Source organism: Haemaphysalis longicornis, unplaced genomic scaffold (assembly GCF_048455015.1).
Source record: "Haemaphysalis longicornis isolate Haplotype H1 unplaced genomic scaffold, Haemaphysalis longicornis Haplotype H1 scaffold_7, whole genome shotgun sequence".
Taxonomy (NCBI): domain Eukaryota; kingdom Metazoa; phylum Arthropoda; class Arachnida; order Ixodida; family Ixodidae; genus Haemaphysalis; species Haemaphysalis longicornis.
The window spans coordinates 12,149,572-12,174,632 of NW_027526422.1; the positions used below are offsets into that span (position 1 = coordinate 12,149,572).

General features: G+C 48.4%; 1 protein-coding gene across 2 annotated transcripts in view; it reads left to right on the forward strand.

The window, feature by feature from the left end:
- LOC144144525 (solute carrier family 2, facilitated glucose transporter member 1-like) overlaps window positions 1–21,158 on the forward strand; it is a 40,106-nt gene extending 18,948 nt beyond the window's left edge. For both annotated transcript variants that reach the window (XM_077676011.1, XM_077676012.1), the window contains exons 3-11: window positions 703–988; window positions 6,771–6,941; window positions 8,133–8,240; window positions 10,981–11,069; window positions 12,205–12,303; window positions 15,474–15,686; window positions 16,100–16,175; window positions 16,552–16,679; window positions 19,034–21,158. In XM_077676011.1, the coding sequence (XP_077532137.1) occupies window positions 703–988; window positions 6,771–6,941; window positions 8,133–8,240; window positions 10,981–11,069; window positions 12,205–12,303; window positions 15,474–15,686; window positions 16,100–16,175; window positions 16,552–16,679; window positions 19,034–19,213 (1,350 nt within the window). In that variant the 3' untranslated portion in view covers window positions 19,214–21,158. The remainder of the gene's footprint in view (window positions 1–702; window positions 989–6,770; window positions 6,942–8,132; window positions 8,241–10,980; window positions 11,070–12,204; window positions 12,304–15,473; window positions 15,687–16,099; window positions 16,176–16,551; window positions 16,680–19,033) is intronic.
- The last annotated feature ends 3,903 nt before the right edge of the window (window positions 21,159–25,061 follow it).

Genomic DNA, 25,061 nt, shown 5'->3' on the forward strand with positions numbered 1-25,061 from the left:
AAGGAAGGTTTTAAAATTTGGGCCTAAAGCGCTCCGCTTCCGTCCTTTTGAAAGACGTGTGGCAAGGCAGTTCTGCGTACGAGTCAGGTGCCCCGAGCGCGTTCATGGTCTCTTACATCTCCCGGGTGAAATTCCGCCAAGCTTGCTTGGATGCCAGCTTGGTTGGGGGCCCGTGAGAGACTGTTCCCCTCAGCAGTTTGTTCTGTAGATCCACAGAGCTGCTGAAAAAACTGTGGTTGATTCCTCTAATCTGCAGCTGAGCATGATTTGCGGGTCCGCGGCTTTCTTGCAGGTGTGCTTGGCAAGCGACATCCTTCTGGCGGATCGCTTCGGCAAAGGTGTACTGGCGTCATTTCCGTGACAGATATGACGTCAGTGAATCTTGGTGTATCCCGGCATAAAACAATTTCGTGATAAAATATAAAACCCGAAAACTAACTACCCTAAGTATAACGTACTATTTAGTACTAAAGGTTGCTTCCCCGCAAGAAGACCATGTGTGCCGGGGTGCACCCCTTACAGGCCGCTTGCTTCGTTGTACTGGCGTCATTTCCGTGACGGATATGATATCAGCAAAACCCTGGTGTCTCCAGGAATAAAGCACTTTCGTGTTAATATAACTAACGGGGTCATCGGGGCCCCGTTTCGTTAATTCCCTGTCGGTACTGCCCCGGGCGCAATCGATCTATGCTCGGTACGCAGGTCCTGGAGGCGTTCATCAACGGCACGCTGGAGGAGCGGTTCGGCGAGCCGGTGTCGTCCCGTGCGGTGACGCTGGTGTTCAGCGTGGTCGTGGCCGTGTTCTGCGTGGGTGGCATGGTCGGCGGCCTCCTGACCGCGTGCGTGGCCGACCGTTTCGGCCGCAAGGGGGGCCTGCTACTCAACAGCGGACTCGTGTTCGCCGCCGCGGCACTGCTCACTCTCTCCAAGGGCGCCGGCTCGTGTGAGCTCCTCGTCGCAGGTCGCTTCGTGGCAGGAGTCAATGCCGGTATGTGCAGCCCTGCGGTGACGTCCTTCTAGATGCGTCATTCATTCATTCGTTCATTATTTGAAGTGACGAAAATACTTAGTGTGCTACAGGGACAAAAGCCAAAGGCTGAATCGCCTGACGCGAACTCTGTCATCCAAGTGCTCCTTTGCTTTCACACCCCTTAGACGCCGTTTGTGAAGCAATACGGGCCTAACCTCAAACAAAGCGTAGGCAACATTATATACGTACTTGGAAAGGAAGGCTCATCAGCCTTTTAAATGTGGGAAATACCTACCGTCAGTAAGAAACTTGGCGTTTGGTACTGGAAACGTTCGCCGTTCATTATAATAGCTAAGTAATCGCTTCCCCGAAAGAAAGCTGTGTAAGTGCCGATGGGTTACCATCATATTCACGTGAATTCTTTAGTGAGAGCGGTATAATTAGGGCGGTTTACTTTACCTATATAACCTAAGTGCTGTAAAACCATGAACAAATACACAGTGTTATTTTTCTTGCTTTACCGTAATGTAGACACAAATTCATTTTTTGAAAACGAATTTAGTGTTCATCTATAGAGCCCCCTTTCCCACTGTACATTTATATCAGAGATGATTCCGCGCGCTCAAATCGCGCAGCATACAGGTTACCAGCCATTGCACCGGCGCAAATATGTGCTGCTGCGTTGTCCCTTTCTTAATTCATTGAGCTTCGATTAAGCTTGGAAGGGCTTCCCTCGGCCTATATGCGTGTCTAAGAGGAAACTTCGACTAAGCCTTCCCGAGAGGGCTTCATTGAGAGATTTTCTCCAAGGCGACAATTTATGCCGCTGATACCATAGGCCCTCTTCATTGAACGTCGAAGGACACTCAGAAGGAGCCATATCTCAGCTCAGAGGGAAAAACGTAAAGTGGTTGATATCGGTTGTCAATTGCACCGTTCCAGTTCGAAGAACAAACCACTTGGCAGGAGAGGTCGACGACTCCGCAGGTGGCACGCAAGGCGTACGTGACCGCATGTTCGAACTCTGCGCGGCCGAAATTATCCGCTGCCTCAAGTGCGCATGCAGGCGGCTGCAACCAAAGAGCTGTCCCGTTTTTATGATACATCGCAAAGCAGAGTGCGTTTTGCTGCAGGCGAGAGGTTTCGGGCTGGGCATTAGTTTGCACCAGCACCATTTTTAGTCTGGCAATGGACACAGGAAGACGAGTATCATATTAATAACAGCGCGAAAAAGACGGTGACGAAAAAAGCAGATTCGCCTTGTCTTGTCTCGTCTTGTCTGCCCCCTTCGTACCCGTCTTTTTAGCGCTGTTGTTAAGATGACACCACACCAACTCACCCAGCTCACCACTTTGTTGGAGAACAGTATCCCCTTTCCGTGAGAACCAATCCTGCTACAGACAGTCTCGTGCGTTGCTGCAATTTTATTGTGCAATCATCATGGAAGAAACGAGCAACAGGTAAACACCTTGCGGAATACCAGACTAAGTCGTGAGCATTGTATCCAACCCGCCGTAAAACAACCCTAGTGAAGACATCTACATACATTGCCAGCAACAAAAGAGTGTGTGTTGCCACAGCGGAAGGAAACATGTTCCTGTCACGAGCAAGTGAGCCGGCAAGGGTTGTTTCCAGAACGCATTGCGTGCGGCGGGACTGCCAGAGAAAGTCCCAAGAAAGAGTTTGTTGACGGACAGTCATTGCAGTGTGTGCTTCCCGGAAAGAATCGCAATACGTAGGTGCACGCAATCTAGTGAAGCTTTCACTTCAGCGCTCTATTCCTGCAACCTCCATTCCCAGTGGTCAAGCATGAGAGCGGCTTCAAAGCGACTCGGGAAATAAGCGATTCGGGAAAGAGGATATATCACGTTATTCATTAATAACGACACCAAATCACCTTATCGGGCTCCCGTAATACGCCCTCACGCAGTTCCAGGCCCTACGAACTTCCAGTCTTTAACCATTAGCTGTTGTATTAAGTTGAGTACAATGAGATTTATCATTGATGCTTATTTCGGGACGCATAAATGCTCGGGAACTGCATCCACCGAGCACGTGTTAAAATTTTCTGTGACTGCAGAGCCGAATAGAAAACTGAAACATTCTTGAGAGGAGTCAAAATTTTCAGGAAGATATCGAAGCACAATTTTGTATATTTGTATACTTTTCACCGTCAGCGACATCTTGTTCAACATTTTCTGCGAAGATGGGGAGCTTTCTCGGGGTCAAAAGTAATTACAGGTATCTGGCGCCTGAGCCATTTCTCATTTACATGTTGGGATCTCTTCATCTGGTCGACGTGCCGTAGATGCGACCAGGTATCGTCCACACTAGACAACGTTAAGTTGAGGCCGCGCGCACATGAGTGCGGACGGGTAGTTGTCGTCGGCTCGTCTGCGCTGTCTTGAGCCCACAAGCGCTGTTGTCGGCTCCCCGGAGTAAACGATATCTCTCCTGACACGGTCAAGGAGCGCCGGCTTTAAGAGGTGGGACGATAAGATTGCGCTGCAGTCGCGAATCGTCCACTTCACCTGCTCCCTGAGCCTCCTTAACGCAACACGTGCGCAGCCTTGCAGAGACATTTTTTCGCGATGAGTGCTCAGGGCTTTTAGTTTCTCGAGGTGCAGACACTAGATAATTTCATTGCTGTGAACGCGCGGCTGCGTGTACGGATGCGTTTCGAACATCGACTGGTCTTTACAACATCCTCAACGTATAAACGTAATTAAAACTAATTTGGGCTAAATTGCTTAGCAGGCGGGTAATTTTCACGGGAACTCGCCAGCCTCTGGATCGTTGCCATTGGCATCGATGCCTGAAGGCTACTTCGAATGCCTTGTAAGTTTTTAACAGCTGAGCTGTTCCAGGGCTGGCCCTGACGACAGCCTCTGTTAGCATCGTATCACGCTCTCTCTAGAGCAGGCTTCTAAACCGGTTCCCAGTATGGAAAAAAAATCATAACAAAAGTAAAATAAGGCCCTAGGGCCTTCAAACTTTTATAAAAGGCAGCTTGTTGAATTTTTTTGTTGCACAATGAAGCATGGCCATCGACGGAGGGAGTATGATTAAAAAAAAACAGCTCTAACTGTTGTGCTCTCAAAAGTATCCCGCGATACAAATTAGATGACAGTTATCCGCTAAGACGACTGTGCCATGCCGCACCACAACTTCACTGGCCATGCTCCCTCACAGAGTGGAAGGGCAGTGAAATTTTCAGCAGACTAATTAAACCAATGGGGCGCAAACAGCATAGACTGAATTTATTTATTTAATACTGCACGCAGGTGGTAGGCTTAACGTGTAGTGAATCATACGCCCGTGACATTTGAACGGCAGCGAATCTTACGGCTTAATTTGGTGGGAGTAGCAACTAAAAGCACTAAAACGAAAGTATGATCCGAGTTGAAAACTAGGCAAGACGGCTAATAGATTAATAGGCATTCTGGTCAGCTATCTGAAATAGACCTTTCCGCTCCGTCATGTTTCTACGCCCCATCCCCCCCCCCAAAAAAAAAACAAAAAAACAAAAAACAACAGCCCGACTTCTAAGACTACTCTCAGCAAAACAAAAGTTTTTGCACAACAAAGCGCTTATTTTCGAATTCCACTCCTTCGACTATAGAGTATCGTTAAAATGAAGGGGGAGGTGGTGCCGAGCGCTTTATAATGTTCTTCTATGTCTGACGTTGCAAAGCAAGACGTTCCGGATATCCTGTAGCAACTCTGTGTGTGTATATATACAGCAATATGTGCAAGGGCACTAAGCGCCGGATTTTTTTTTCTCCACTCTACCGGCTTTCTTAAGCTCCCCAAAACGATTTAAGCTTAAATGTCTTTTCCGTGCCGCGCGTCTACAAGGGAGGTAAATTGTGCTCGGAACCAAAAGGTAGGCACTGCCTTGACCCCTTGGGAAAGAGCGCGGCAAGACTTGGACCGAAGAGGAGGCTGACAGACACGAGCGCTGACGAATAACCGCCGCTAGGCACTGCCCGTTGCACAGCTTCCAGCTGGACTCTGCGCAGCTTTTGACAGGGTGCTGTGAGTTCACAACGCCCACCTTCGACGGGGTTTGAACTGTAAGGCACGGGCTTTGAAGAGATGATTCATGCCCAAGAAGGATAACTGAGACGGTTCGGGTATGGGGAGGTGACGGCCTAATTTAGAAAGCGTTAGAAAGAATAGTGTTACAAGTAGGGAAAATATATCAAGAGGTCGAAGAAAGATAAGGTGCAACTTCAAAGCCAAGGTCACAAGAGAGAGAGAGTTACTAAAACACGAAGTGTACTAATCATAATCGGAGATGCCAGATAAGAAATGGGATAAATTTGTATGCCCAAGAAGAATAATAGTATTCGTAGCCCAGTGTCAACAGATAACATAAAATGAAGCGTTGGCAGCATTCGTTACTCCAGACTTCTGCCCCCGTTCCGTCATTAAAGCAGAATACAATATCAGAGGTCATAAACCATCTTAGCTCGCTCGTGCGGACTGCGGGGAAAAGTAGAAAAAGAGGTGGGTTCCCTGCCTATAGTTACCCCCGTTAGAACGGCACGCAGGAAGCACTTGATTGGATGTACTCTTTGTTGGGCTAGTCCCTACCATTTGATGCCCAATCTCGTGATCGGTGCGCCTGATCCACTCATGTACGAAGCAGTGAACGTGTGAAAATAGACCATGTAGCGTTCACAGATATTGACGAATTCATAGCGCAAAGAACGAAGACAAGAAAGAGGACACGCAACATAGCGCTGTGTTGTGGGTCCTCTTTCTTGCCCTCGTTCTTTGCTCTATGAATCCGTCAAAATTGCCACACGAACTTGCCAAGAATCCGTACTCGTTCACAGATATGTTTGCAAACTTCACAGGCTATTTAGAGAGCTATGAATTGAGGGTATTCCAGTGCCACGGGCACCTCCTCTGCGCCTGAAAAGGCAGCTTCGAATGAGCTCACATCACTCCACCAATTTACAAAGGAAGAGGCGATCTGGCGCATATTACAAGTTGGAACCTACCTAAATCCGCTACTATTTAGTAAACTCTACCCACGTCCATCTGAACCTAAATGCAGGCATTGCGAAAGCCTCATGGTTCACATGATGTGGACGTGCCCACAGATATAAGACGGCAAACACACAATAGAACTTGGGAGGCTCTGATGCTTGGCTGAGACCTAGAAGCTCAACGAAAGATCATCAATCAAGCTCAGAGAGTGGTCAGGTCCCAAGGGATACTGGTCGACTCCTAGCAATGGTTTACAAAAAAACCCACTGATTGATACTGAATAAAAATTTCCCATCCATCCATACACGGCACCCCGACTTGCCCGATCTGTGAAGATTATCCCAACCATCCATCCATACACGGCATTCCGACTTGCTTGATCTGTGAAGATTATCCCAACCTTGTACGTACGTTATGGGCTTGTAATCGCCACCCAACGTTGACCGGCATCTATAACCCAACTATATCATTCCGGTAGGCAGGCTTGCTGACCGCGGTTGCAGTGACGCAGCTCCTGACGTCCAGAGCGGAGGAAGCCTTGGCCACAGCTTCCCAACAAGACGCCCTGGAGTAAAGGTGCTTGGAAAAGTGAAGGTTTTTGCTTTCCTGCCGTGCTTGAAATGAGCTGGCTTGTCGTTGGAGGCTGCGCGAAATAGGCCTACATAGCTAACTGCAAGTTAGCCATATAAAGCAGAATGTTTTGCGTGCGTGCCTTTGTACATCTTTCTTATTATTCAAAAGGAGCTTCGGCTCTTCAGAGCGAGACCAACTCCTACGTCACTCTGGTCATCGTTTGCAGGGTTGACGGCGGGGCTGGCACCGATGTACCTGACCGAGATCTCGCCGGTGCGGTACCGTGGCGCGGCCGGCACCATCTACCAGCTGGTGCTCACGCTGTCCATCCTGCTCGCCCAGCTGCTCGGAATCCCGCAGCTGCTGGGAAATGAGGAGCTGTGGCCCTACCTGTTCGGTACGCACTCCACTCAGCCTCCTCGGCCTCCTCGCTTCGTACCATGCTCTGCACTATCTTTGACGCAATAGGTTTGCTTCGCCACAGTACGCCGAATCATTGCGATCAAACATACAACTACGCACCAAGTGCGTGTTCTGTGCTGTGACATTACCCAACGCAAGCGTAACGTTTTCCGCTGTGTTATGTGGCAGTGTGGATTACACTTTTGGGTGGACTCGTTTGTGCGGCCCCGTTATTTCTTACCTTCGTTCCTTGGGACATAGTGGCCGGCCACTTGGGCTTTTCTGGCAAACACGACCAACAAAATCTCCACATTAAATAAACACAAGCGATTGATAAAGAGTGAAGAAAATTTAATCGGAGGGCACCATTTAGGAATTTCCTTGTGATCTAGACCCTCCTGCCTTGAGTGGTGGCATTAAGCCCGAAGAACAGCTTATCTGCGTGAAGGGCTTATTTGCGGGGTAGCCAACTTTCTAAAACAAGTTGAGCCTGCATTTCTGAGAGCAGCGCGGTATTTAATACAAAGACACGAGATTGTGGTAAACTGGCAAGCATATCTGTGCATTGGTTTCACTGCCAACGTGCTTGAACGTTTGAAGCCTACTTAAATGTGGCGCGCTTTTAATACATTATCTCGGGCGTTGCTGCCTCCGAGCAGGTGACACTATTTACGATTATCCTCCCTAGGATTCCAAGTGGACAGATTGCCCATTTTCTCCGATCTTCCCCCACAGCCGCTGTCCCGCCTCTCAGTCAGGCCAGATTTATCACACATGGTCAGTTTGGTGGCCACGACGTAACAAGAATGCGCACGCTGCGCTTAAGATTCTGCGTGAAGCATGCGTCGATAGTGTTTCCCTATCAAATCTATGGGGTAGGAAGGCAGGCACATAAAGCTAAGGAAAGAGTCTCAGCATCTTAATCGATTACCTCGGAAAGCAGTTAGCGTTTCCGCAACATGCGCCCGCTTTTATTCACAACAAAATACAAATACCCAACCTTCCCCGTGGACTATGGCTTGTGCCGTGAGCACAGAACGCATTTCAACGCCATCGCAAAGCTGCAAGAAGCGTTGCTTTCCACTGTCGTAGAACACAGCACAGTATCTTCTCGCAAGCTTTTATCGTTCATGCTTTAGAGAAGTTACAGCTGCGCGTATCTTGTTTCGCATTCTCCTTTTCCCAGCCCTGACCGTGGTGCCGTCCATCTTGATGGTGATGTCACTGCCTTTCTGTCCGGAGTCGCCCAAGTACCTGCTCATTGTCCGTGGGAGGCCCAAGCAAGCCGAGCAGGGTGAGGCCCCAACAACCGCAAGCTTGGCTAGACGCCTCGTTCCTTAAAAGCGGTGCCTCCTTCCTGGAGTATCAACTAAAACATGCACTTCTCTCTGTGTATCGATACGTGCCTGTTCATCGGAACAACTAGTAGCGGAAGTTTAACGCATACTTTAGCGCACGCGCAAGGCGTCGGCATTACGCCCAACTAACGCAGGCAAGAGGAGAATTCGAGGCATGGGAGAATAACCCTGCAGGTGTTCCATGCTAAGCACGTCCCATGCCGAGTTGTACGCTAACAACTCGAGGCCTAGCAACAGTACCGAAAAGACTAACTTGGTTTGAGAGGTTCCAACAGTAGGTAAAGTCGACTAGGAAAGGCGCTTGAGGCGATGAAGGCATTTAAAGCTGCAGAGGCCACTTATTAACCATACATCCCCTTTAAAAAGGAGGAAATATTGTACTAGAAAAGCTTGTAAAATAATTCTCGGAATGCCTCGGCGCTTTAAAATACTCATATCGTGAAAAAATGCACACATAAATTTGATTCACAAGAGCGGCGATATCAAGAAGCTTAAGTATTACAGACCCATTAGTCTACAGTCAATAGTGTACAAGTTCCGCCAAGGTAACAGAGTGGATACCTAGAGACGGATCTAGCAGATTGGCAAGACCAACAAGACGATTGAGGGATGAAATAAGGAAATTCGGGAGCAAAGAGCGGACTCGAGCAACGCAGGACAGGAGCGTTTGGAGGTCATTGGGAGAGGCCTTCATCCTGCAGTGGACCTTAGTAGGCTGTTGTTGTCGATAATGATGATCCCTCTACGGTAATCTGTGTACACGTTGTTTGCAAAAGTAATAATTGAACTGCGTAAGAGACTCCCACAATTTTCAAGAACAAAAAAAGACAAGAACAGGAGAGACCCAGGAAAAGGTACTTAACAATTGGTCACATTGCCGTCTTTAATCACGTAATGCAAAAATCGGCAACGTATAGGTAATAACCCCTTTAAATGGTACATGGCTTCTATAGATTACGAAGAGAACTTGCTCTGTAGACACTACTGCAATACAGGAAGCGCCGAAGCGCCAGGGAATAGAGGCTTACATAAGACTTTTGGACGCCATGTATACAAGGGAAGCCAACCCTCCTCCTGCTCTGCTGTTTCCCTTTCCAGCGCGGGCTCCCCGGCTCACACTCCTATTGTTTGTACCTCACGATAATCTGTATTCCAGAACGCGCGCTTAAAAATCGAGATTTCGATGGATGGATTGTAGGGTTTAACGCGCCGACGCAACGAAGGCGATGAGGCGCGCCGCAGTGGAGGGCTCCGGATTAATTTTGACCACCTGGGGATCTTTAACGTGCACCGAAATCTCGTACACACGGCCATTTTTGCTTTCCGCCTCCATCAGAAAAGCGGCCGCCGCGGCCGGGAATCGAACCCGCCACGTCGTGCTCAGAAGCGCAACGCCTTAGCCACTGAGCCACCGCGGCGGGTAAAACAATGAGATTTAAAGGTTTCGCCTTGAAAAGGTTTAGCCATCTACCTGGCCTTAAAAGCGTATAGTGCCCATTGCAGATATTCAGAATACCCCCATAGCTGAAAGAATCCTAAAGGGAGCGTATCTTGCGAGAAGAGTTCTTGAACTTTCGAGCAGGGCCCTTAACCAACGCGTGTCCCGTAGCTACAGGGCTTTTCGTGCACGTTATCTAATCTCTCTGTCTTGTCGTTCTAACTTTGTTTTTCTAATTTCATGCCCCTAATTCTGGGCAAAGCACGACTTTGGTAACGTATGACCAAATTTAATTTCCTTCTCGTACACTGGTCTATAAATGCTGGTCTACTCCAAAGATCTACTCAGGTGCTATTCAGTAGCACTTCACTGAGTCCAATAAACAAGAAAGAGAGAGTGAGAACACTCCTGTTTAAACTTCAATTCCAGACTTGTATAATTGAAGCTTACGCGCAAATAGACAAATGAGCCAACGCAGTGCAGAAAAGCGTTGTTTACAAAGTTTACCGCTAAGCCGCCGTCTGCCTGGAGCCGGCGACAGTCATTGTTAAAAGATAAGTGAATGGTAACTGAGGGTTTCTTGGCATGCACCCAGCGCTTCTTATCGTTTGGCGTCTTCTAAGAATGAAGGGGTAATAATTCTTCGCTTTTGCTGGGTGAAGGGCTTCTGCGAGACGATAAACGTAGCACTTTGAGGAGTGGTATCAAGTATGGCTATCTTTTTATTGGCTATGGTATCGAAGCGTGAAAGCTCAATAGCTGAGAATGATTTTGCGGAAATTGTAACTCATTGTTGAACCGTTCGTTCTTGCTCTACGATGTAACGATATTACTTGAATAAAATAGAAACAGCGGCGTGTGCCAGTGCCTTGCTGTATACCCAAGACAGAGCGAAGACTTAGTTTCAATCTCAAAGTTAACTGTACTTATCTTCTTGGATGTTCATGCATTCAAGCGCAAATGCCGAAGAATGGCTGAAATAAATGTCCATTTTTGTTTCAACTGTTCTGGTGCAATCGTAGGCGCTCGTCCTCGCGAATTTGGTGACCGGTTTCACTAAAAACATGCCATGCTTAATGCAAGCACCCAAGGTGCTCTTAAATGCTTTGAGCGTCCAGCTGACCTTACATAGCAGTGCTCCCGAAGACATCATACGAGACGCGTGAAGGAGATAGCAGCCCTGAAGGTTCACGTGGAATCGACATTCCTGTTTTTTTATTCACCTTTCTCTCCACCAGAACTTGTCCGGCTCCGTGGGACTCGTGACGTCGACAAAGAAATGGAGGCTATGAAGAACGAAGCCGAAGCTGCTGAGTTTGTGCCCAAGGTATGCGGCCGCTGCCAAAGCTTGTCATCAGACACCTGAAATGTCTGCGGTCTTGTGAATATTGCATGCAAAAGCGAACGATTGCGCCATATTTCCGGTAATTCGTGCTCATGTAGCCTTGATAGCCACGTGGCGACCGTTTAGGCTTATTACCTTTTCAGGCGGAAAATCATTTCGACGTTAAATTCACTCACTTTAATTAAGCGACTGCTACGACTAGATGGTACCCGACAAAAACACCAAGCAGTCTTTATATGTGTGACAGGCCTCTCGAGTTTCCTTCGATAGTATACTCGTATACACCCACGTGAGCACTCGTTAAAGGTTGCTTTGCTCTCTGAAATGTTTGAATGCAGCCGATAAATTCTGCATTCTGATACAATGCACAACAAACGTTTTCTTGTACTTTATTGCCTCTTTACGCGATGAATAAGAGCTTTTTGCTGACAACAATACAACATAGATTTGGCTATCCACTCCCTCTACTTCATTTGGAGCATCTCGGTAAACGAAGGGTGATCAGCGGCTTTTCTGTTCAGCGTGTAGTTTCTCACAGCCGTAGCCACCGCATGATTGTTAATGGTTGCAACGGACATTTAACAGCACCCAGTTCACGCACGTCTTCTTTTTTCGCCGCTGGGGCGTGCTGAATTTGAACGTAAAATAATACTGAAGTCAGATCACGAACGGCAAACGTGCGAAAAGAAAACAAAAGTAGACTGTCGACTGTACAATGATAAGCACTCGGAAATTATAGAAGTAAACATGCTATAAGGGGATCTACCATTATGGTCAGGCCCTTGTGTGTGGGTGAAGCCGACATCGACAATATAATGGCACTGCTTGGGGACCCACCTAGCACAGTGCACAAAACACACGCTGCAAGCACAAAATTCTTGCAGAAATGCTGTCCGTCAAGCAGTATAACGTAGAGAACGGAAAGGCCAACGAACAAAATGGGCCCTTCGGGAGTTCCCCAAGTTAGCTTGCAGGCAGTGGCTAGTGCAGTTACCACGTCATGGCTGTTTGGAATTTTATCAACACAGACTTATGACTATCTTGCGGGCTTCCGAACAAGTTGTGACTAACTACGAAAGCCCGAGTTGTTGAGCCGTTCCCTCCTTCTTGCGCGCAGGTGACCCTAACCGAGATGGTGCGCAACGCGGCACTGCGTGGACCGCTCATCGTCTCGCTTATGGTGATGCTGGCGCAGCAGCTGTCCGGCATCAACGCGGTGAGTGCACCTCCATCTCTCCCCCTCTCTTTCTTCCTCCCTCCCTCTCAGTCAACAAGCGGATTCTGCGTCGTTAACGGGACCCTGCAACACTTTTTTAAACTCCTTTTAAAATCTTAAATGCTTGCAGAACGTAGTCACCCAACACACCCAGTACTTACATTAAGGGGCCGCAAAGTACTTCAGCCAAAAATTACTGCTCTATGCCCATCACTCTGTGCACTTGTAAACTTGCTCAAAAGATTTTTCTCTCTTTCCCGGTCTTGACGTCCTTCGGCGTCCCGAATTACGCCACTGAGGCAATGTAGTGGCTGTTGGCCGGTTTTCCTTCAGTCGCAGCAGTGAACGCTTTTCGATGGAAACTCTAAAAATAAAGCCACAAAAACAAAGCAGAAACGGAAGGCGTATCTGGTGCGATGAGCAAATCACGCAGTGCCGCTCTGTGCTGGCGATAACTATAGCTTTCACAGTGCTTCCAGACGCGAAGAAAAGAGTGAAAGCGCTTATCGAAAGTGTTGCAGGGTCCCTTTCAAACTTCAATTGTGACATATGTTCTCTCTTCGACGCCTTCCCTTCGGACTCTTCCGCACTTGATCATAGCGAAAATGCAGAACTTTAATTGCGCCTCTTTCGTCTTCATGTTAAGACTCCTGTCGAATGCATCATCATTTTGTTCTGCATAGCGTTTCGTCTCGATCTACCCGCCGTGGTTGCGCGGTGGCTAAGCCGTTGTGCTACTGAGCCCAAGGACGCGAGTTCAATTCCCAGCCGCGGTGGCTGTTCTTTATATGGAGGCGAAAAGCAGAAAAGCCCGTGTGTCGAGATTTCGGCGCATGTTAAAGATCCACAGGTGATAAAAATTAAACCGGAGCCCTCCGCTACGGCCTGCCTCATAGCCCAAGTGTGGCTTCAGTGCGTCAAGCCCCCAAAAAAACAATCACGCATTGCGCTTCGCCAGGAAGTTTTAAATGCTTGATTGACTGATTGGGTTTAACGCGCCGACGCTACGCAGGCGATGAGGCGCGGCGTAGTGGAGGGCTCCGGATTAATTTTTACCACCTGGGGATCTTTAACGTGCGCCGAAAAATCTCGTAGGTACGGGCGTTTTTGCTTTTCGCCTACATCAGAAAAGCGGCCGCCGCGGCCGGGAATCGAACCCGCGACCTCGTGCTCAGCAGCGCAACGCCTTAGCCACGGAGCCACCGTGGCGGGTAAGTTTAAGCTGAACCTTCTGAATGTTTACACCTAATGACAATGCGTTGGAATACGGGAGCAACACTGAAGGGGCTATTATCCTCAAGTACTAAAACAAAGAAGGAACCTCGCCCACCTGTGGGGCTGTAAACCATTCAAGACAACAACTTGTCTTCCCGTGGCATCTAAAATGGGCGGTGAACGTCGCAAGACTGGTGCGTTTGAGTTTTTTTTTCTGTTGTATATATACGTGGTCGAGCAGAAGCAGCAAAAGCTTGCCCGGATGGTCTTGGACAACGTAGCTGCTCTCGGATAAGCTCCGGAAACACCGCACTTGCACGTCTCCAATCCCCACACATACATCAGAACATGCTTTCTAGGCAAAAAATCCATACTGTTCACACTGGCGAAGCCGCTTTCCCAGCGACATACAATCCTTAAAAAAGAAACACGTGAAAATAACAAATGTTTTGTATGTAAGAGCTAATGGAGCTATGCTATTTTGCCAAAGTGTCGAAAATAATAGTACAAAACATCTGGAGGCCCTAGTCGGCCTCTAGAGCAGATTACGGCTGCAAAAGTGTCCATTGGCGAAAATATCCTATTTTACTTCCCTTCAGCGATGACGAATTGAAGAAGAAATGAGCAAAAAAGATCAAAACTTCAGTTAGTGTTTGGACCTTTCTTGAGGTACTTCGAGGGAAACCCCAACCAATAAAAAAGCATAGTTATGCGCTAGGAACCATACCTCGGCAAAACTGGACGCCGCTCACTCACACTCACACAGAAAAAATATATTTTTCCTCGCGCACTCGCTCGCATTCACGCTCACTAGTTGCCCTCACCACTCGCACCCACTCGCGCTCACGCTCACCACTCAGCATCACTACTCGCACTCACTCACACTCATCATTCGCGATCACCATGAACTCGCGATCGCGCTCACCACTCGTCGTCTTCCCTCGAACACGAGTGTGTGCAGCAGACCCGTCATGAGTCATTGAAACCGAACTGCATCAGTGCATTACGGTTTCAGAAGGCCATCCAAATCATATTCCTAAATCAACACGCCACGAAAGGATTCATTCTAGGGTGCCCCATAGCAGCAGTGCCGTGACGACTTATTTCCGAAGCTAAAAGCAATCCCGCCATTATCAACCATCACAGCGAGCGGCTCCTGCGACGAATAGCCAACAGCGAGTACAAGAGAAGTGGCGCACGGGAAGTGGCGCTCACCGCGGTAAGCCCCGCAAGTGGCGCAACCACCTTCAGAAACGTGAGCAGTAGAAAATCTTGAGAATTCACCACCCCTTCAGCTGCATGCTTTAGTTTCGGAAGCTCTGCAGTCCAGTAGCAGTGGCGTACTTACAAGATAATTGTGACGTTTTAAATAATATAATACTGACTGCGCGAGTGGTCAGATAAATCCTGCGCTCACTGGCGGGCGAGGCCCCACAACGACGCATACTACTAGTTAAAAGGGCCAGCGTATAAAAAAAACGAGCAATACCAGGACATATACTTCTGAACGGGTTACATAAACTTTAGGGACCACAGCGGCTGACATTCATGCGAGACATCATGGTTACCACACAACGCCACAGTTCATCTCGTCTCACTATCGATCTTTGACCCGGAGACCTGTGGGGCTTTTATAGAAAAGGATTTTCACTTTGATTCTTATTCCTGGACAACACTCGAAAGAGCATATACCATTGAAGGGGCCTGTTTACCAGCGCTTGTGTGTTGAATTTCTTTGCATCTGTAAAACGTCCGCTTCTCTATGCTTTTTTCATGAAGTTGGCTTTTCTTCATTATGCATCAGCTTGCAGTGAAGCATTATTCGCAGCTGATTCTTTCTTCATTTGGAGGAGGGGCAGAGGGGAGGTGAGGACATACGGCGCACGGCTCGAAACCCGCTAACCGTAGCGGTCGCCGTGATAGCGCACGTCAAGAGCCGTATGCCGTGATTGCAGGCGATCTTCTTCTCGACGGAGATCTTCCGCACGGCGGGCCTGTCCGGGGACGGGGCCCTGCGCGCCACGCTCGCCCTGGGCCTGGTCAACGTGCTCATGACGCTCGTCTCCATGGCCGTCGTGGAGCGCGCCGGCCGCCGAACGCTGCTCCTGGCAGGGCTCGCCGGCATGGCGCTCTGCACCGTCGTGCTCACCGTCACGCTCGCCTTCCGGGTGAGCACCCCTCTCCTTCTTCTCCCACTGATTGATGCGCATGCGCTGATGTACACTGCGCGCTTGCAATAATAACACCTTCGAAATTGTGACAAGAGCATTCATTGAGAGACGAATCCGTTTCGGAAAGCAGAAGTCAAGCATTTTATGGCCTGCTAAGAGAAATGTCCTTTCAGTTCAGTTCGATGCAATTTGATGAAAAAAGAAACTTTCAAATCAGCGATGCTCTGATATTCTTGATGAAGGTGTATGCGCTATTAACAAACAATTAAATTTCCACACGTAAGTAGGTTAATTCCTTTGTGGCATTCCTAAAATTGCTGGCATTAACGCATTTTTTAACACTTTTCTGAGTAGTAAATAGTACGCACCCTCAACTGATATGTCTCACTATCTATTTCCTGGTTCTGCAGCACTACGCCATGTGGGTGTCTTATGTCAGCATTGCGGGCCTCGCCACATTTGTCATCACATTCGCCATCGGGCCAGGTGAGCATTTTTTTAATTACCATACCGCTTGACAGTTGTTTTACATTTTAAAAAAAAGTTCCAGAAGGTTCAACAGTTGCGGCCTGCAATATTTTACAATATTCCTTCCCTCTGTTGTCACCTACAGCATTTAATTAAGCAAGAACCATTGTTTATTGTTTATTATTGTTTGCTTGTGTCTTTTTCTGGACATTAGTACATTTTTATGGCAATATTCCATTCACAAAGAACCTGGAAGTTTACGGAACGTTACACAATAGTGCAGCATCTAATAATTAGTGCGATCCGTCACTGGCGCCAAGCGATGTTAGACCGATCCCTTACTCGTGCCACAGCGCATTTCAGTCAGTTCGGGGGCTGTTTTTTTTTCCCGCAGGCTCGATCCCGTGGTTCCTGGTGACGGAGCTGTTCGGCCAGGGAGCCCGGCCGATCGCCACCAGCCTGGCAGTGGCAGTCAACTGGGCAGCCAACTTCGTCGTGGGTCTCGCCTTCCTGCCGCTCATGGTGAGACCGCATGCAAAAAGCCGCGGCGCTGTGCGCTGACAGGGGAGCGTCTGCGGCAGTCTTGTGTCGCACTTAACGAAGCCTTCCCTCCTCGGCTTCCATGATTGGTCCTTACCCCGCGTTCCCTTTGTTCCACGTTTCTTCCACCGAAGATGTCACTGACGGAGGACCTACCAACACACCAAATTATCGCTTCTATAGCTTTTCTCAGTGCGCTGAGACAGGTATCTCGTCTCTTCCTCCTTCGCCGGTGTGGGAGGGGTCCACGTCATCGCACATAGGCAGTCCAATGATTTTTTTTTTCATATTAATCAATATCGTGTGACAGGGTGTGCGAGCCTGACACTTAGCGGGAAGTACTCGTTCTACCGCATGTCAGTTCTGATGTCTTGATCCCCTCATGCAACAGTTACATAATAGGCACCAGTCTTAAGCCCTCGGAACCTACATCACCTAAACTGTATTCTCCGAAGGCGTATCATTTTAGGAGGACACTTCCATATTCGTAGAACTCACTCTGGGTGAACGCTGATCGCAAAACATTCCGGCTTGTGCAGGTGGTAGATTTACATAAAGTGAGGTAACAACAAAACTTATGTACAACTAAAGCGCTAAGTTGGGCTAAATTGGTGTCCTAATGTTCGCTAGTACGATGAATTCCTTAGTTAAAAATTATGTAGTTGTATAAACGACTTCAATACGAAAGAAGGAAAACCACTAGGGGACACGCGGCGGAAGACTCTAGGGTAGATGGTCCTACTCACACGAAAACCCACTACCTAATTTGCGGGGAGAAATAGTCTGATACTTCAAATATTTGATCTTTCGAATGCAGCCGATTATGAAGGCCCCGATGCTACGGCATTTGTGGTCGATCGACAAGGAAATTCCGTCGCTTCCGGCTCGATTCGCAAGAACGAACCAGAAGCGGGGGAAGAGACCGCAATAGCTCTGGCAATGACGGCCTCCGCAAAAATTAAATACGTAGTCAGTGATTCCAAATCTCCCATGAAAATTTTTTCTAGAGGTCTAATCTCACCAGAAGCGTCTGCAATCTTTAAATCTCGTTTCCGTAGAGATTAGCGGACCGGCGAAATCTACCCGATGTTTGCATCTGCCCACTCCTGCCTGTCCGGGAACGAGTGCGCGCACGATGCTTCTCGAGAATTCACCGACCGAACAGACATCGACCTTACACCACATTGAGCCCGTTCGCTCCGATGGTCAGGCAGGGATCGGCTCGTGTAGTACATGGACATAACAAACCACTGCAGACTGGAACGGGCCCGTTTCCCGCTCGCTCACCCGCGGTCACTAAATAAGAGGCAATCTGTCGTATGCAGAATACTTAAGATGAATTCGCACCCAAACCCGGTTATGTACAGCTACTGCAACCCAGGGCAATATTCACAGAAATACCACAAATGTAAGTAAACGGTAGACCTAGCCCATTATATGGGCCTGCCCTCAGGCGGCTACACCCGTGCGCAGAATCACTTAGGCGGAGCAATGGGAGTCCGTGTTGGCCAGCTGCGACCCACCGGATCAAGTCTGGGCCACCCAGCCGGCTGAGGACGCTTCAGAGCCCAACGGCTCTTGGCCGACGCTTAGGACAACCAGCTCCTCCCAATAAAGTTATCTTCTCCAAATGCAAGCAAAAAGAAGATCCAAATGATAAGATAACGGAGGGGGTTGTAAATAATGCGGTTGGCTGGCACTTGGCAGGAGCGGTTGTTAGTTATTTGGAAAGGCCTCCGCCCTGCAGCGGACAGTCAGAAGCCACTTGTGGTGATAAAAATGATTAGTAAGACTTCTTTGTTCCCGCTTATTTTTCGTGTCCCGAGTTAGCTTCCTTTTGTCCTGCCTGGACGTTACGAAGCGGCACAGACTTCACCATGGTAATAGTGAACGGTGAATACAGGCGCTGTGAGTGCAATCTCCGTTTTAGAAGAAATTAACGTAAAAAAGATTGTATGCACCAAACTTAGCTTGATAGGACCATACGGCGCTTGTTAGGACACCATTTCCTTCATTTCAAGTGATGAAGGTCCTTTTAATGGTATTGCGCGGATGTTAATTGCACTTTTGTAGATACGCTGCAGCGACCGCGTAATTCTCTAACCTTTCTTTAGCAATAGATTCTTTATTTTCCGTAAAGATATATTAACAGAACATTGATCTTTTTCCTGTTCCTGAGATGTCAAATGATGCATGATACATTCCTCTCTTGTTCCAACCTGCTTGGCGCTTCTTTAGCCAGCAGACAATAAGGTGTCGTTAAGATGTCATGATAGTAGCCCTCTGATAAAAATGCGTCCACACCTCACCACACGTGTTTTGCTTGCAACGCGCAGGAGATAATCGAGCACTATACGTTCCTGATCTTCACGGTGGTGCTGGTGCTCTTCTGGCTGTTCATCTACAAGAAGCTGCCCGAGACTAAGAACAAGAGCATAGAGGCCATCACCAAGGTGTTCCGTGCCCGGGTCTACAACGACGACATGGCTCTGAACAAGCTCAACGGCCGAGCATGACCCACCATCCGCGCAGAGGTGGACTCGTGCGCACCAGTGCCGACTGTGGAGAGGACTTTGCCACAAGTCGCGTCTTCCACACAGCAGCAGCGTCTGGGGACTTCCCGCAGTTTTCTCCAGAGTGCTCTGCGGTGGAAGCTGGCGATGCTCCAACCTCTGCGCGCTGTTACCGGTCGTCGGAGGCAAAGGGCCCTAGCTGCACATCCTCCGGTAGATGTGTTGAAGACCCGGCAGGCACCAAACGACCTCAGTGACGACGCCTGGAATACGTCCGAGCCGGCAGTGGCACTAGACTTGCTCCGACAGAATTGTCACGGGAGCCTCGAAGGAACCCAAAACGCCTGATCGAAGCAAGCGAGATCGCCTACGGCAGAGAATGTAATTAAGGATGGCAGTCACCACCGTCTTCGCTTATCGAATCGCCTATCGCTGCGCTAAACAATCATACGGCGTCTATGGAATGGCAGCAGATCACCACAACCCAAAGAAGGCAAGGTTACATCAAAACAACTAATTTTCGAATGAGGTGCCGACGTTTTTCCTTCATGATATGTGGCTCCTACACAAAATCAGATTGTTCATGCAAATCTTAGTACCAATGCTCCCTTTGGCAGGCTTCAGAGTATTTTTAATGTCGTGCGTGTTCAATGCAGTTAGTGATTCCAGTTGCAAGTGCCCGTTCTTCATTCCGTCCGTGCGTTCGTGAGTCTGTCTGTCCCTCCGTCCATCCGTCCGTACCGAACAAGTCACCGCCTCCTACTTTTCGTCCATTTTCCGTGGTCTTCCATCACACAAATGTACAGAGTGTCAACAGACTGTCTTTGCTCCGGGCTGCTCCGGCTGCGAGGTCATGATTTGTATGTCGAGCCGAAAGCGTAGTCTGCGTGCACTCAACTTATTAGGTAAGCACTAAGGAGGCGTGAAATATTGCATACGTGTCTCTCCTGCTGAATTCACTGAGACTTCCAACAGATCCAACTTTCTAGAAGTACTCCACATGAAGCAGCTTTATTCAATCGACAAATATGCTTGCTACCAATTGTGTAACTTTACTTCGTATCTGAGTAAGTGCCTACAGTCATATATATCCCAGAGTGGCCTACAGTCATAAGCCACTCTGAAAACGCCTTGTAACCAGTCCTTCCTTTTATCAATGGTTTACTCGTTTAATTCCGCAAGTTCGCTTCAAGTTTCAAAATAATTCTTTAACAAAATTCTGATAACTCATTAGCTGTTTGCTGAAGTCATGCCATGACCGTGGGCACTATGATTCTGACTGCCGGCTGATTCAAGAGCAGGCAATACCATGTCTGTTTTTTTAAACCTCGTTAGACGCAGCGCTATCTTTGTCGTTGAGGCAGCCGCGGTTTAGATCGTTGGCAGAAATGTATGTTGGAAAACAGTACATATTGACAAACTATCAAGCAAAAAAATATACTTATTTTGTCGTTTTGTAGTAGCCAATCACAGCACAGAATTGTGCGTCCAATTTGAAGTCATTATCGCTGAACACACATACCTGCCCCTTTGCTGGTTCGTTGCTCGCATGAACAGGGTAAAGTTAGATATTGGTCTGTCGCTTACGCGGTAAAAACTTAATGTCCACCCGTAACATAAGATGCGGGAAACGTTGTACGGGGCAGTCAATGCGATCGGACCATTTTTAGGCTACGTTGAGACGTTTCAGAGTTATCCCCGCAAATACACTGGTCACATATCTCTTGTGTGAGTGAGTGAGTGAGTGAATGAGTGAGTGAGTGAGTGAGTGAGTGAGTGAGTGAGTGAGTGAGTGAGTGAGTGAGTGAGTGAGTGAGTGAGTGAGTGAGTGAGTGAGTGTTTTTCGAGGTGGAAGGTGGCATACGTTGTTCAGTTTGAGGCCATGACTTTTTGTGACACGCTCGTTGTGTAAAATGTAATAAAGGCAATAAAACGTCTTATACAAGAAGCTGTTCTATTCATCAGTGTTGACGACAAATCCAGCAAAATCAGAAGACAACCACGTGCAACGCTTTGTTATGCCTTATGTTCGCGGGGTGGAATGGTTATTTAACATATATTTTTGCGCCTTGCCAAACAGGGGCGAGGTTGCCTTCACGCAGGGAGAGAGGTATTTCTTAGGCGATGTGCCTAACTGGCAAAGTGGGATAGCGGTGGCTGAAAAGATGGCGAAAAACCCAAAGCACAAGGCTACGAGCCGTAAACCAAGTCGCTTCTTCGTCGTCTGCTATGCTGCATCGTATGGCATGCACTCACACAAGGTGTAGAACGCGCCATAGCCTTTGACAGTTTTTGCGGGCTCACGGGTTGGAGGGGTCGCAGTTACACGCGTGATATTACCCCCCTCTCCAACCACTGGAGCAAAGTACCCGCGCTTTTGTCCCCCTGGTAGTGGGCTTGCACCAGAGCACTCGTTTCAGGTGCCCCCAAGCGGCGCCACTAAGCACTATGTTTCGGCAGCACCAGCATCGAGCAATTTCGCCAACACGCGTATGGAGTGTCTCACCCCAGTCACGGCGTCGTGGTCATGCGGCGGCTTTTCCGGTACCTTCTAGGGTACAGCGCCAAGAACCGTCATTGCTTTTGCTGCAAGTGCATGTCGGTGACATTAATAATATTATGGCTCTTGTTGACACTGGCGCTGAACGCACCATTCTACGCCGACGCCATTCGCCAAAAGACTCGCACAATAGTAGCGACCTTCAATACACTGCCGAGGAGGCGGTGTCATAACACTACCGGGCCATCCGGACAGGCTGGATCCAAGTTTTTGCCGAATTCCCTGTCTGCTCTTATGAACCAACGGATTTGTCACTGGAATCCGGATATTTCCTTTCTTCCGAAGAGGAGCTCCATACGTAGTACGGCCGTGTTCACCTACGTCCGGCTAGGCCCGGACAGTGCGCTTTTACCAGTCAAGGCGATGAGTCGCTGACTCCTGCCCAGCGCTGATATCGCTGTCATGTAAAGACACCGACATGCAGACACCCAAGGTAAAGAATCCAATATCGGAGCCATCATCAGCATTCACGCTAGCACTGGGACGAATCCAACGTTTTTCTGTCTCGTCTTCTTTCTGTCATCTTCGTGTAGTCTGCGAATTGAACGTTCAGTTATACTGTCAGCGCTGATTGAAAAAAATTAATGTCCCAACCCGACACTGCGAAAGTGAATGCCCAGCGAAGCTGATGCAAACCATTACACCTCATGAGAGGGATATGCAATGCTTTGTTGAGACAGAGAGAGAGAGAGAGAAAGCTCTTTATTAGAGGAAAGCAGAGAGGTCTGCCGGCATGTTAACGCCGACATGCTACTCTGCGGGGTACGGGAGGAGGGAAAAAGTTGCAATAGGAAGAAAGGTGGAAGGGAGAGAAGAAAGAAGAAAATAAAAGAAGTGAAAAAAAGGACGAAGCTTGTGCGTTGGGGACCGTCAGTGCGAGATGTGAAAAGTCTATGGACGGTTGTACATTGCAAGGATGGTCTGGTCCTATATCAGCTCAGCGACGCCGATGTCATTGAGGTATTCAAATAATGCGGTTAGCACTTTACGCTGAGAGGAGGGAGATGGCTATGGTCCCAGAAGTGCTTTTAAAGTCAAGGAACTGTGGTTGAGGCACTCGATCTTCTGTGCGAGATTGTTTCTTGCTTGATAGTATGTAGGGCACTCCAGTAAAATATGCTCGACGGTTTCTGGTGAACCGCAGTTGTCACAGTAGGGGTTCGAGGTTAGGCCAAGGCGATAGCGGTAGGTATGTGTTAGCGCCACGTTGAGACGTAAGCGATGGAGACGTAAGCGATGATGCATAGTGGCAATCGCTTTGTGCAAAGACAAAATCCAGATATGACCTGCACTGTGTTGCTGATTGGTTGATTGTGGTCGTTGTAGCAGGCTAGTCCAGAGCTGTCCAAAACACAAAAAAGTAAATAACCAGCCTTGTTTGCCGTATTCCTCAATGTCAACAATTAAGTCGCAGACCATAACCACTGGTTGGCTTCCTCCTGGTCTCAGGCATGCAAGGGTCTGTATACAAAGGCTTCAATGTTTCTTTGAAAATTTCCAGAGGCGTTGTAGGCGATGATAATAAGAATTTCGCCACTGATGTTTACACCACAGGCTTTCTCGAAGTCGTACGCATTGATCAGTAGCTTGTGTCTGAGCAAGTATATGTGCTAAACGCTATGTTCGTCACATTGTGCGAACGTTTGGACTGAGACAAAACGGAAATTTCTTGGAGAAGCATTACAAGTATAGTACTAGCACCTTTCTTGAAGGCAGGGATGCCACAGGCCGTGTGGGTTAATGTTGGGAAAGGGAGTATTGGGTCAGGAATTGTTTACTGTTCAGTATTCGTACAAGATGTCGGCTCACTGTCGATCTTAATAACACTGCTAGTGCCAGGCCACTTTCGACAGGTTAAAATCCTATGAAATGTAGGAGGTTTTGGTTTAATCTACTGTAACTAGTGTGTAGCAAAGGTGGTTGCCCGCCGGTTAAGAAAGATGTCGATATTGCGTGAAACTTGGGCCATTTCAAACAATATAGTGGAGGTCAGCATGTGTGGAAAGTTCGCAGTATGGGCATCTTAGTGGGAGACGAGGGCAGAACCACTTTCGAGGAGTCTTGAGGGTGTAGGCCGTGCTGGGAACACGATAATTAACAAAGACCTCCACAGAAAGTAAGAGCAGATTGAGGCCTTATTAAAATCCTGGAAGGTTGACGTCTTGGGAGCGCTGCTTTTTAGCTTTCTTGAAGAGTATAAGACGCACGCGTGGTTGTTACGCGAGAGGAGTCACTTGAGTGGGAGCCAATGGAGGGGCGGTGTTTAAACACTCCTGTGCTGCAGCGTGTGCGGCCTGATTCCCTGTGGAGGCATTATATATTGTCCCAGCATCAAGTTAATACGGACAGTTGCTTACCAATGTGTCGGAGTATATCATTATGAGGAAAGATCTCGTGGGCGAGAGCATTGTTTTCTGCCAAAAACCTTAATTTTTTGCTCAAGGAAGGAAAGAAGGAAGGAAGGAAGGAAGGGTGTGGAAGGAAGGCAGGAAAGTGAACCTGGCTAGAGCCTAGTTTGCTATCCTGCACGTGGGAAAGGGAAAATAGGCAAAAAAGATAAAAGAAAGAATGAAGAGAAGTTGGAGTAGACACGTATGCCCAGCGCTGAAGCACTGACACTGACACTGGAGGCGTTTAGTCTATAGTCTGGTGTTTAAGTTCGTCGCCCGTAGAAAGCGTAAAAGTTCCTTAGTCGCCTTCTGAGCGGATGACAGAGAGGGCCAGTAGCGCAGAATCGTCTCCTCCGAAAATGGCCGCCGAGAGTCCAGGTTTCTCAGTGCTGACGACAGCTTTTTTTTCTTTCAGGCGAGTATACCATGGGCACTCGCATAAAACGTGCCGGATCGTCTCCGGCGTGCCACACGTTTCGCACTCCTCACTTGCTGTCATTCCTATTGTGTATGAATAAGCATTTGTGAAAGCCACCCCCAGCCAGAGACGGCAAAGAGTTGCGTCAGACCGTGGGAGGCTTAGTGGAAGGGGACGCTGCAGGTGCGGGTCAAGGGCACCAATGCGTGCACATGTGAATTCTTCTGGATGCCATTGGGAGATTGCTGTGTCCCGGGCAAGTATGCGGAGGGCCCTAGCTGCGTCCGTCCTAGACAGTGGAATGAGCACAGTCGCCGCTGTTTGATACGCCAGCCGGGCGGCAGTGTCCGTACTTTCGTTGCCGACAATGCCGCAGTGGCTGGGAAACCACTGCAGGGTGACATCATGAGCCGCCTGGGTAGCATGGTCGTACACCATTCTTATTTCTGTCAAGAGCTGTTCGTGAGGTCTCCGGCACAGGGC